Source organism: Crassostrea angulata, chromosome 9 (assembly GCF_025612915.1).
Source record: "Crassostrea angulata isolate pt1a10 chromosome 9, ASM2561291v2, whole genome shotgun sequence".
In the NCBI taxonomy this organism is placed as follows: Eukaryota; Metazoa; Mollusca; class Bivalvia; order Ostreida; family Ostreidae; genus Magallana; species Magallana angulata.
In genome coordinates, this window is record NC_069119.1 from 3,947,467 (window position 1) to 3,961,358 (window position 13,892).

General features: G+C 35.1%; 1 protein-coding gene across 1 annotated transcript in view; it reads left to right on the forward strand.

Annotated features, from left to right (window-relative positions):
- The first annotated feature begins 2,642 nt into the window (after positions 1-2,642).
- The window catches only part of LOC128163256 (receptor-type tyrosine-protein phosphatase epsilon-like), a 30,279-nt gene continuing 19,029 nt past the window's right edge, over positions 2,643-13,892 (forward strand). Inside the window, exons 1-7 of the mRNA XM_052826797.1 lie at positions 2,643-2,663; positions 4,247-4,505; positions 6,660-6,911; positions 7,332-7,469; positions 7,849-7,986; positions 11,063-11,203; positions 13,263-13,400. Coding sequence (XP_052682757.1) covers positions 2,643-2,663; positions 4,247-4,505; positions 6,660-6,911; positions 7,332-7,469; positions 7,849-7,986; positions 11,063-11,203; positions 13,263-13,400 — 1,087 coding nt within the window. The remainder of the gene's footprint in view (positions 2,664-4,246; positions 4,506-6,659; positions 6,912-7,331; positions 7,470-7,848; positions 7,987-11,062; positions 11,204-13,262; positions 13,401-13,892) is intronic.

Consider the following 13,892-nt stretch of genomic DNA (forward strand, 5'->3'; position numbering starts at 1 on the left):
AACATTCAAATCCATCATTATAAAGATAAAATCGTTAAACAAAACACAGTTAAGCAAGAACAAATAATCGGCACTCGGGGACTGAACCAAGGTCGCCTGGACACAAGTCCACCACTCTAACGACTGAGCTACGCGGACTCTCGCTTCAGAACTTTGGAGCCCAAAATCTCGAGAATGCATTGATCGATTTTAAAACAGATTTCATATTCAGAGGTTTTTAGAGTGTCTCTATCGAATAGTAACATAAAAAAATTCAAGTTCAAAAAATTGAAAAATTAAGGTTTTTCATTTCCTTCCGCTGACGACCGAAAGTGACGGCGGACGTTCGGATATGCGTAGTACACTGCGGCCGTTCACTCTCTACGATCTCTGAAAATTTGAAAGTTCTATCTTAAATACTTTTAGAGAAAACTCGTGAACAAGCAAAAACATAAAATCTTTAATATCTCGGGACCGGAAGTGACGACCAAAAAAATCCCACGTAATTTTCTTACAAATGTTGTCATAAACAAGATCTGAAAGTTTAATCAAAATCGACTGAAGCGTTTTCGAGAAAACGTGGGAGAAAAAAAAAAGAATAATAACTAGACACGATCTCGTTGCGAGCAACGAGGAGGTCTTCCGTCTGATTTTTAGAAGAGGAAATGACCTTTCCTTTTATCTTCATCAACGAAACATATCAGGAAATGCAGATGTGATATTAAAGAGCGATGGATGAAGAATTATACACCCCGTTGGATCCCTAATTTGAAGGACCAGCCCCATTTTATTTCATTTTAAATAAGAGGTCTTTTGACCTAATAACACGTCTAATAACCTGTAATAAAAAGAAACCGAAGAAAAAAAAGAGGGTCACCCTTTGTAAACGGAAGACCCTAATAACAATAAGAATAGAAGGGTCTTCCGCTGAAGACGGAAGACCCTAATTATAAAAGACTGTTTTTGTCTAAATCTTAATTGAAGAGTGTTTTTCAACTTGAATTTTAGTCCTACAACCCTTTAATGTTGAATATTTTAGTTAGAAAATTAAATAAAAAGGAGAGAAAGAAATAAAGAGAAAGAAGAAATCTTGGCTCCGGCGAGATTAGAACACACAGCCTTCGCAGATGTCTCAAAACATGGCTGACGCAAAATAATTCCCGAATTTGTCTTTGAATTTGGGGCGTTTCCGCCCGGGAGAAGAGCTGAGTTTTTGTATGAGATGAAAAACAACGTGTGAGATGTCTGACTATTCAGGTTTGGTAACAGTGCGAGGTCATTTAAATATTGATGCGTGTTTGTGTCTGGAGGGGGGTGAAAAGACCTGAGCTTGATTTTCGTCGTAAATAAATCGAAAATACAATTTTGAGGTGTGGATCTCGGATTCGGTCATTACATGTAGTACAATAATCTAGACTTGAACTAGGTTGAAAATAAAGGTTCAAGATGACAGATCCAGTAAAATCAGGCCAGAAAAACTAAATTATTTTGTGAATAGGAGGAGGGGGGGTCGGTGCGTGTCCTGTGTAATATTAATTTCCCAGTATAGGCAATAAGCGCCGTTTAATCTCAGGAATTTCGTCTTGATTGTTCAATTCGCTGCATATTTGGCAGAAAATGAGAACGGTGTCCGAGGTTCATTTTCACGAATTTTCATTAGGATTGAATGAAGGGCTTGGGAGTTAATATATTTTTGCAGTACATGTCAATCACGACAATTGAAACTCAAATGCCAAAAACCTCATAACTCTGTTAATAATGAACGAATTGGTCTGGTAATTAGTACAGTAATCTAGAATGGTACTTAGTTGAATTTAAAGGCCCAAGATCAAAGATCAAGGAAAATCGGGCCAGAAAAACTTAATGATTTTATGAATGGGGGGGGGGGGGGGGGTCGGTCGGTGACTTCTATATTAAACGTATAATATTCTTAATATCACAAATAACACAATTTCTAAACAAAATACATATGTTAGAACAATGTATAAGCGTTGTTTGAAAGATGTAACTATTGATTTTTTAACATCTGTTTATCTTAGGCTCAAACACTCATAAACTGCTGGTCAGTTTTCCAACCTTGTCGCAGTCACCCGTTCGTTTGTATAGTTACGTGTATAAACTTTGGAGGTTTTTCTTAATCCCAGACAGGCAACAGATTTGTATCAGTATATAGACATGCACAAAAAAGGAAAAAGTACACCATCTTTAATAAAAATGACTTTTTAGCGTTGACTTCCAATCAGTATGAAGACAATCATTAAACAATGAATTTCAAATTGTTTGAATCCATAGACATTATCCCGTAACTTGAAATAAATACATGTATAATTTTTGGACGCCAATGTACATTTAGCCTCTATCCAATTTAATGCATGTTACCTGTACTAGTTCTTATTTAAATGCTAAAACATTTGTACTTTGAGAGAGAGAGAGAGAGAGAGAGAGAGAGAGAGAGAGAGAGAGGGAGATTTTTTTATAGTGTTTAGGGAATCAGTATATTAGCAACGTATGTGAATAAAAACATTTATATACATGCATGCGTGTATCTATATATGTGAATAAATACTAATCAGTCCTCCTTTTAAGGTAATGTTGAATACTTATTTAAACGTTGGTGCATTGCTAAATATTGTGTGTGTCATTGAGATGGCGGCATTTCTTTGATGCCGGCAAAGCGACCCAGCGTACTGCAGGGGTACTTTGGCGGCACGTCTTTGATGTCTGCGATGCGACGAGCGTTTGAATTTAGCGAACTGATGACAGAAACAAGCTATCTATTTGTAATTAAAAAAAGCCGCTATTATTTCTATATATAATAAATATAAAACGGAAAACATTAAAACCCATCATTTTAAAGATAAAATCGTTAAACAAAACAAAATTAAGAAAAAACCATCATTCGGCATGTTTTTGATACTGGCAATGCGACGAGCGTCTAAATTTAGAGAGCTGCTGACAGAAAAGAGCTCCATATTTGTACTGAAAAAAGCCGCTATTATTTTTAATTATGACAAAAATAAAACGAAAAAACATTCAAATCCATCATTTTAAAGACGAAATCATTAATCAAAACACAAATAAGAGAGAAAAAACATTCGGCACTCAGGGACTGAACCCGGGTCGTCTGGGCACAAGTCCAACACTCTAACGACTGAGCTACGCGGACCTTCGCTTCAGAAGTTTGGGGCCCAAAATCTCAAGAATGCGTGGATCGATTTTAAAACAAATTTCATATTTAGAAGTTTTGAGGGCGTCTCTATCGAATGAAATAATAAAAAAAATGCAAATCCAAAAATTTAAAAATTAAGGTTTTTCATTTCCTTCCGGTGACGACCGGAAGTGACGGCGGACGTTCGGATATGCGTAGTACACTGCGGCTGGACACTTTCTATCATCCCTGAAAATTTAAAAATTCTATCTTAAATACTTTTGGAGAAAACTTGTGAACAAGCAAAAACATAAAATTTGTAATATCTCGGGACTGGAAGTGACGACCAAAAAAATCCCATGTACTTTTCTTACAAATTTTGTCATAAACAAGATCTGAAAGTTTTATCAAAATCGGCTGAAGCGTTTTTGAGAAAACGTGGGAGAAAAAAAAAAGAATAATAATAATAGAGGAAAAGAAACAAAGCAATAACAATAAGGTCTTCCGTTGGAAACGGAAGACCTTAATAATAGAGGAAAAGAAACAAAGCAAAAACAATAAGGTCTTCCGTTTCCAACGGAAGACCTTAATAATAGAGGAAAAGAAACAAAGCAATAACAATAAGGTCTTCCGTTGGAAACGGAAGACCTTAATAATAGAGGAAAAGAAACAAAGCAAATACAATAAGGTCTTCCGTTTCCAACGGAAGACCTTAATTATGACTCTGATATTGATATCTGAAATGATTGTTTATAAAATAGCAATGTACAGAATACATTATTGTTGTTTGCTTGGTTTGTTCGATCTAACGAACGAGTAATTAGACGGGTCTCTTTCATTAAGTTTTTAACTAAAGGACAACAAAGTACAGTACTGAAACTAAAGATAAAATGATCTGATAGTGGCTGAACAGTGGACAACAAATATTTACGTCCTTGATTTTAAAACAAAAACTGCTTCGGGCGAGCTTAGTGTGTAAAGTCAATTCTTTTTTGTTTTGTTTTACAGAGAACATGGCATGGAGAGAGAGAGAGAGAGACAGACAGACAGACAGACAAGTACAATCCAAGCACACCTTTAGGGATGTGAAGAATGAGATACTGCTACTGGCGAGCCTAGCGTGTAAACTCAATTCTTATTTGTTTTACAGAGAACCTAGCTTTGAATAAGTCAGCATGGCAGCAATTTCCTTACCCTGATAGACCGTGGGGAGCGGAAAAAGCCGTGGACGGACTGAAATCAGCTCTAGGTGCATTTGGAGGACAGTGTGTGATATCGGCTAATTATCAGTCAACAGCAGAATGGCGGGTAGATCTAGGAGAAGTACTCAGTATACATTACATCTTTATACAGTACAGAACTGATAATGTCGCCTGGGGTAAGAGATAAAATTAATTATATGATATAATTTTTAAAACTGTTTAAAGGGTTTTTTAAGAGTATATAAATAGAATATAAGGTGGTATGGGACACCTGGTGATATCAATGTGGATAAAAGTACATTATAATCAAAATACATTCACTAATTAGAACTTTTAAATTTTACAATATTTGACACTAATTTGTGTGATTGTTGGGGGGGGGGGGGGGAGGGAGGTAAAAGTTCTAGGGTTCGAACTCATGACGCACAGATTCGTACCTGACGCTCTAAACACATTGTGCTTCCCTGCTAGGTAACAATATCATACTGCTAGGTAACAATATTATACTGCTAGGTAACAATATTATACTGCTAGGTAACAATATTATACTGCTAGGTAACAATATCATACTGCTAGGTAACAATATTATACTGCTAGGTAACAATATTATACTGCTAGGTAACAATATCATACTGCTAGGTAATAATATTAAACTGCTAGGTAACAATATTATACTGTTACATGTAGGTAGCAATATTAGTGAATGGGAGAAAACCTATAAAATAAAAATGAATTTTATTGTTTATTTCGATAGGAAGCACGTCATCAGATGGAGGTGTCCCATACCAACTTAAACATATTTTTATTGAATGGAATTATTAAGGATAGGAAAACAGGCTATGTTAATCTACTACTTGGTGTATTGAACTCCAAATAAACCCGAATGATCGTCAATAATATCCAAACGAAGTAACTAAAACCGTTGAAGTAGTTTAAAAGTCACATTATTTCATATTGCATGTATGGCTGACTTGATTTATTAGAACCTAAGCAACCAAATTGTTGACCACAGTACAGTTTTCATATTTACACACATAAATGTTACTTTTTTAAAAAAAAATGTTGGGAAAAAAATTGGACAATTTTTTTTAGACTTTGTACGAGGGTTGATCCAAAAGTAATGTCACAAATGCGATATAATCGTGAAAAATCCGCGTAAATTTACAAAAACTTGTGCTTTGAGATATCTACCCAATTCAATTCAGACCTGAAAATTTTAATGCATTATGATAAATATTTCTGAGCATAATATATTTTGTAGAGCGCGAAGCAATGATAGTCGCCGCACGCTAGCAACGTTATTTCTATATCTTTGGCTTTCTTGTAGAATTTCGTAAAGTAACTAATTTCTCTTTTTGTAATCGATTGGGGTAGTATATTGGATATTATTTAATGTGCGATCAGTTTGTCGATGTCTCTTTAAGAAGTCATGAACGTAGCTTCATGATGTAGCTCATGACGTAAAAACCTACTAGTTTTAACTTTCCTTCAGAGCGTATATCTTCTTTCTATGTAATTTATTTATTAACAGGACATAATGCTTTTATTAGATATTGGAACCACGTTAAGGGTACCCTGTTCACTCGCTCTCAATTTTAGGTTAATATGTCATTTCCAGTACATTTTGCCTCGTATCACTATTCGCATGTCGTCTTTTTATTCCTTGATCTGGAGACAAAAGGCATTGCGTAGATATCCGAAATGGACGGTAACGTTTCCTAATTTTTCAAAACAGTTAGAAAAAGTCTATGATATAACTGTTTCAAAATATTGTGTTGCTTGAATCTTTCTCAAATTTTGGAAGCATGTAATTTATGCATAAATAAAAACCTTAAAAAAGACGTAAATGAATGACGCGGATCAACAAAGTTTTCCCCGGATTAAGATCAAATCAGTTTAATATATAAGAAAATTCATCTAAAATTGAATTATCATTCAATTCAAGAATTAGAATATTAGAGATATTGTAACATTACGATGTCTCGATAATATTAAATCAAAATATTGAAATGTGTCTAGGATTTGCGTGTCATATTAATAATTTCACAAGTTTGTAATAACGAATCTACATTGAGCTTCGAAATAAAACCAGAGATTAATAAAAGCCAAAAATATAATTTATTAAACCGAATTGCATACATATGTCAACGGGGCCAATTAATTTGCAGTTGCATTTTGGCAAAAATAATTAGTATAATTAGCCTTAATAGTGAAAAATATAAAATATTCGTGGAGGGACAATAAAATGCTGTCACATGTCTAGATGACAAATTTCAATTTTATATCTTTAATTTCGATTTGTCAGATATTTTTTTATAAAAATTTTACAGATGAAAATAATGGCTACACGGCTAGATTTCTGGGATACTCTGTTTACGTGTCAAACTCAACCAGAAAAGAGGACGGAGTGTTGTGTTTTAAGGACACCAACTACACTAGAGCCACAATCCCCAATCCTACAAACATAACGTGTGTCACACACGGGAGATACGTCATCTACTACAACACCAGGACCAGCCCTCCGTATCCTGCTGGGTATTACCAGTATGCTTACAACGAAATATGTGAACTTGAAGTTTACGGTAAGAAAATGAACTAAATACAACAAATTTAGATAAACAACTTTTAGGTCACATATGTCACAGTGAACAAACGCATATTTTATATAATTATACAAGTTTATTTGAACAAATAAAAGATAATTACAAATGCTGCTTAGCTTAGCTCTCGTTGATATTCAAACCGACCAAAGCTGAAAATGCTTTTAATACTTAGTTTTATTGTATTATAATACCGTATATTATAATGATTAATCTAGATATTTGATTAATATTTGAAGAAGTATCTTAAAATTAAAACCGACAGTCAATAGCAACAACTTATTTGTCAATGTTCATTGTTTGGAACTGAATCTCAGTAGTGATATTGTTGTTAACAAAAGCCAGGGTCAGAATGATGTGCAATCGATATCGGCTAATTTGGTATTATTCTCTTTTGACCAGGGTGTCCTACCCCCGGATATTACGGCGAGGACTGTTCCTTACCGTGTCCACAGAACTGTCAGGAGGGCCGCTGTAACATCGTGAATGGAACGTGTCTGGGCTGTGTCTCTGGATACACTGGACCGACTTGTGATTCAGGTCTAGAATACTCAAGAAATAACATTATTGAACACCAGTTGCTTTTCCATAGAGTTGAGACCTTTTGCTGTTACATACAGCATACTTATTTACCGAAGATATTTTAATTATTTTTACAACAGAGCAATATCTTCCAAAAATTTACGTTTTAAATCATTCTTGCTTACAAATAGAAGATCGTTTGTTGATGTAAATGCAATGTTTACAAGATTGCCGAGAGGGTACTATTTTTCTTTACAAAAATAAACCAAATATGTTCTGTGTCTTATTATTCTACAACATTTATAATAATGTAACAAAATGATGATTAAAAAAAGTAAACTTATATTATTTTCAATAAGATATGGAGATACATATATTATTTTGTTTCATCTTGTAGAATGTGCTGATAACAGATATGGTTTTGAGTGTAATTTTACGTGTGGTAAATGTTTGAACGGTGAGCAGTGCAATCACGTGAACGGAAGTTGCCCAAACGGATGTGACGAAGGAATGTTTGGTGATAATTGTGATAAAGGTAAAAATTATGCATAATGCACAGTAAATATAACGGTTTTCTTGAAAACCAACACTCACGAACCAAAAAGATATGTAATGATATTTGAAATATTGATTGTTTAAATATAATCGCCATTTTTGATGTGTAGACGATCGTATTTTTTGAAGATAAACGTGTACTTCCAGATTTGTTTATCGCCTTTATCATTCTTTTATTCAAGGAATTTATGATATGTTTTTAATCAAAATTTTCAAAACATCCTAATGATTTGATCTTCCAAAGAAATCATGGTTTTATAGTATCAGGTACAGTATACAGGGAAATATTCGCCGCGTTAAATTTTGGCTCCTTTTGCCCTCGTTGTCATTGGGCGAATTGAAGACTCTGCGAATTCCAATGTCTCAAATTAGCTCTCTTTAATCATAACTTTGTCTGGGCAAATTCAAGTCGGGGCGAAACCGTTTACAAGTGGAAAAGGGCGAAAATAATACAGGGCGTAAATCGTGTATACAGTATACGATACTGTTGTACTTACCCTTCTTTCTTTTGATCTTCCAGAGTGTCCTGTCGGATTATTTGGGTACAATTGTCGTGAGAATTGTAGTAAAAACTGTGGAGTTCCGGAGAAATGTGACAGGGTTACGGGAGAGTGTAGGGGAGGGTGTCAGCCAGGATGGAGAGACCTCCAATGTAAAATCAGTAAGGTTATTTTCTGTTCTGATTTGCGAATTTGTGCATGAGATCAGTAATTTAGATAAGTCTCAAAATTGTTCTCATAAATTAAGACATTACACCAAGAGTTTACTAAATACATTGCTTGGCTTAAACAACAATGTGATGGAGGGTACATCGACCAGGATTGACCTCAAATGGGATACAAGTAACCACTTTTTCTTGCATTTTGGAAACGATCGGGATGACGTTCCAATTCGTGTTCTCACAACCGTAAAACAATCATGTGTTTCAATAAAAAGACAATGAGATCAAATATTGGATAGATTTATTTTCTTTTTTCAGGTGTGCAATAAATTTGTATCCTTGAAATTTGATCATGATTAACTTATTGTGTAGAATTATGTATGGAATTTTCATTCAAAGCTTGGTGAGGTGCAATATTATAAATGAATGATTAAAAAAAGCAACATGCTCATTAGACAGTATCTTTCTTTTTTAAAAACACAAAAAGGGGGAAACGACATTTAATGTATTGTACACTTCGCAACAATCATTTGATTATAATCTCTACAGAGTGTAAGGCGGGTGAATTTGGTCAAAACTGTACCGAGTCCTGTGGGAACTGTGTACAGAATGAAGCCTGCCACCATGTCAACGGCTCCTGTCTTAATGGCTGTGATGCAGGATATGAAGGAACTAACTGTACACAAGGTAAATCAATTCAAACGGGTAATTTTATTCCAAAGAGAATGGCACTTTTTGGGTCACATGAGTCATTCGGTCACTGTAAGTAATGCTACAGTTTTGTGGGTTTTTTTGGATGCAAAAAGTTTATTGAATCGAACAATCCTGGAATATTGTAAATGGTTTGAAAATTCATAAGCCCTGTAATTATAATGCACATGGATATACATTGCAAAAGTCACACTGCAGTTAATCAGGTGACCGATAAGGCCTAAAGGCCTCTTCTGTACGTATATAATTTATAAAGGCGACTATGTATGCACGGTCACTAAGTTTTTTTTTGTTTTTGTATTATTTCTGTTTTGCGAATTTGTGCATGAGATCAGTAACTTAGATAAGTCTCAAAATAGTTCTTATAAATGAAGATAAAAGGCAAGATAATTTCCAGTGAAATCATAGTTTAATAATATCGAGTACTATATAGAGGGAAATATTCGCCCAGTTTAATTTTGGTCCCTTTTCGCCCTCGTTGTTTCAATTGGGTAATTTTAATGTCTCAAATTACCACTCTTTAATCACAACATTGTTTGGGCAAATTCAAGACGGGGTGAAACCGTTTACAAGTGGAAAAGGGCGAAAATAACACGGGGCGTAAATAATCATGCATACAGTATACGATCCTGTTGTACTTAGTACACTTCTGTCTTTTCATTTTGCAGAGTGTCCTGTCGGATTGTTTGGGTACAATTGTCGTGAGAATTGTAGTAACTGTGGAGTTCCGGGGAAATGTGACAGGGTCACGGGAGAGTGTAGGGGAGGGTGTCAGCCAGGATGGAGAGACCTCCAATGTAAAATCAGTAAGGTTTTTTTCTGTTCTGATTTGTGCATGAGATCAGTAATTTAGATAAGTCTCAAAATAGTTCTCATAAATGAAGACATTACACCAAGAGTTTACTAAATACATTGCTTGGCTTTTTTAAACAACAATGTGATGGAGGGTACATCGACCAGGATTGACCTCAAATGGGATACAAGTAACCACTTTTTCTTGCATTTTGGAAACGATCGGGATGACGTTCCAATTCGTGTTCTCACAACCGTAAAACAAGCATGTGATTCAATAAAAAGACAATGAGTTCAAATATTGAATAGATTTTTTTTCTTTTTTCAGGTGTGCAATAAAATTTGTATCATTGAAATTGTATCATGATTAACTTATTGTGTAGAATTATGTATGGTATTTTCATTCAAAGCTTGGTGAGGTGCAATATTAAAAATGAATGATTAAAAAAGCAACATGCACATTAGACAGTATCTTTCTTTTTTGAAAATACAAAAAGATGGAAAACGACATTTAATGTATTGTACACTTCGCAACAATCATTTGATTATAATCTCTACAGAGTGTAAGGCGGGTGAATTTGGTCAAAACTGTACCGAGTCCTGTGGGAACTGTGTACAGAATGAAGCCTGCCACCATGTCAACGGCTCCTGTCTTAATGGATGTGATGCAGGATATGAAGGAACTAACTGTACACAAGGTAAATCAATTCAAACGGGTAATTTTATTCCAAAGAGAATGGCACTTTTTGGGTCACATGAGTCACTCGGTCACTGTAAGTTATGCTACCTTTTACAAGTTGAAAAGGGCGAAAATAAAATGGGGCGTAAAAAATCATGTATACTGTATTCGATCCTGTTGTACTTAGTACACTTCTGTCTTTTCATTTTGCAGAGTGTCCTGTCGGATTGTTTGGGTACAATTGTCGTGAGAATTGTAGTATGAACTGTGGAGTTCCGGGGAAATGTGACAGGGTCACGGGAGAGTGTAGGGGAGGGTGTCAGCCAGGATGGAGAGACCTCCAATGTAAAATCAGTAAGGTTTTTCTCTGTTCTGTTTTGCGAATTTGTGCATGAGATCAGTAATTTAGATAAGTCTCAAAATAGTTCTCATAAATGAAGACATTACACCAAGAGTTTACTTAATACATTGCTTGGGTTTTTTAAACAACCATGTGATGGAGGGTATATCGACCAGGATTGACCTCAAATGGGATACAAGTAACCACTTTTTCTTGCATATTGGAAACGATCGGGATGGCGTTCCAATTTGTGTTCTCACAACCGTAAAACTAGCATGTGTTTCAATAAAAAGACAATGAGTTCAAATATTGGATGGATTTATTTTCTTTTTTCAGATGTGTATTAAACTTGTATCATTGAAATTGTATCATGATTAACTTATTGTGTAGAATTATGTATGGTATTTTCATTCAAAGCTTGGTGAGGTGCAATATTATAAATGAATGATTAAAAAAGCAACATGCACTTTAGACAGTATCTTTCTTTTTTGAAAATACAAAAAGGGGGAAAACGACATTTAATGTATTGTACACTTCGCAACAATCATTTGATTATAATCTCTACAGAGTGTAAGGCGGGTGAATTTGGTCAAAACTGTACCGAGTCCTGTGGGAACTGTGTACAGAATGAAGCCTGCCACCATGTCAACGGCTCCTGTCTTAATGGATGTGATGCAGGATATGAAGGAACTAACTGTACACAAGGTAAATCAATTCAAACGGGTAATTTTATTCCAAAGAGAATGGCACTTTTTGGGTCACATGAGTCACTCGGTCACTGTAAGTTATGCTACAGTTTTTTTTTTTTTTTTGGATGCAAAAAGTTTATTGAATCGAACAATCCTGGAATATTGTAAATGGTTTCATAAGCCCTGTAATTATAATGCACATGGATATACATTGCAAAAGTCACACTGCAGTTAATCAGGTGACCGATAAGGCCTAAAGGCCTCTTCTGTACGTATATAATTTATAAAGGCGACTATGTATGCACGGTCACTAAGTTTTTTTTTGTTTTTGTATTATTTCTGTTTTGCGAATTTGTGCATGAGATCAGTAATTTAGATAAGTCTCAAAATAGTTCTTATAAATGAAGATAAAAGGCAAGATAATTTCCAGTGAAATCATAGTTTAATAATATCGAGTACTATATAGAGGGAAATATTCGCCCAGTTTAATTTTGGTCCCTTTTCGCCCTCGTTGTTTCAATTGGGTAATTTTAATGTCTCAAATTACCACTCTTTAATCACTACATTGTTTGGGCAAATTCAAGACGGGGCGAAACCGTTTACAAGTGGAAAAGGGCGAAAATAACATGGGGCGTAAATAATCATGCATACAGTATACGATCCTGTTGTACTTAGTACACTTCTGTCTTTTCATTTTGCAGAGTGTCCTGTCGGATTATTTGGGTACAATTGTCGTGAGAATTGTAGTATGAACTGTGGAGTTCCGGGGAAATGTGACAGGGTCACGGGAGAGTGTAGGGGAGGGTGTCAGCCAGGATGGAGAGACCTCCAATGTAAAATCAGTAAGGTTTTTTTCTGTTCTGTTTTGCGAATTTGTGCATGAGATCAGTAATTTAGATAAGTCTCAAAATAGTTCTCATAAATGAAGACATTAGACCAAGAGTTTACTAAATACATTGCTTGGCTTTTTTAAACAACCATGTGAGGGAGGGTACATCGACCTGGATTGACCTCAAATGGGATACAAGTAACCACTTTTTCTTGCATTTTGGAAACGATCGGGATGACGTTCCAAATCGTGTTCTCACAACCGTAAAACAATCATGTGTTTCAATAAAAAGACAATGATTTCAAATATTGGATAGATTTATTTTCTTTTTTTCAGGTGTGCAATAAATTTGTATCATTGAGATTTGATCATGATTAACTTATTGTGTAGAATTATGTATGGAATTTTCATTCAAAGCTAGGTGAGGTTTAATATTATAAATGAATGATTAAAAAAAGCAACATGCACATTAGACAGTATCTTTCTTTTTTAAAAACACAAAAAGGGGGAAACGACATTTAATGTAATGTACACATTTGATTATAATCTCTACAGAGTGTAAGGCGGGTGAATTTGGTCAAAACTGTACCGAGTCCTGTGGGAACTGTGTACAGAAGGAAGCCTGCCACCATGTCAACGGCTCCTGTCTTAATGGATGTGATGCAGGATATGAAGGAACTAACTGTACACAAGGTAAATCAATTCAAACGGGTAATTTTATTCCAAAGAAAATGGCACTTTTTGGGTCACATGAGTCACTCAGTCACTGTAAGTTATGCTACCGTTTACAAGTTGAAAAGAGCGAAAATAAAATGGGGCGTAAAAAATCATGTATACTGTATACGATCCTGTTGTACTTAGTACACTTCTGTCTTTTCATTTTGCAGAGTGTCCTGTCGGATTGTTTGGGTACAATTGTCGTGAGAATTGTAGTATGAACTGTGGAGTTCCGGGGAAATGTGACAGGGTCACGGGTGTCACAGATTTTTGAGCGGAATTAATTACAATTTATATTTACTGTAAGACAAAGAATAAGACAATATTTTTACATTGTTTTTACATATTAAATATAGTTTGAATTGATACATATTGAAAGTAATTGTCCTTGTATGGGAACTGGTAAGGTCCTCCACTGTTGTCTATTGCCACTTGGTCTTGACAAGAATGGACTGGTGAGGTCCTCCA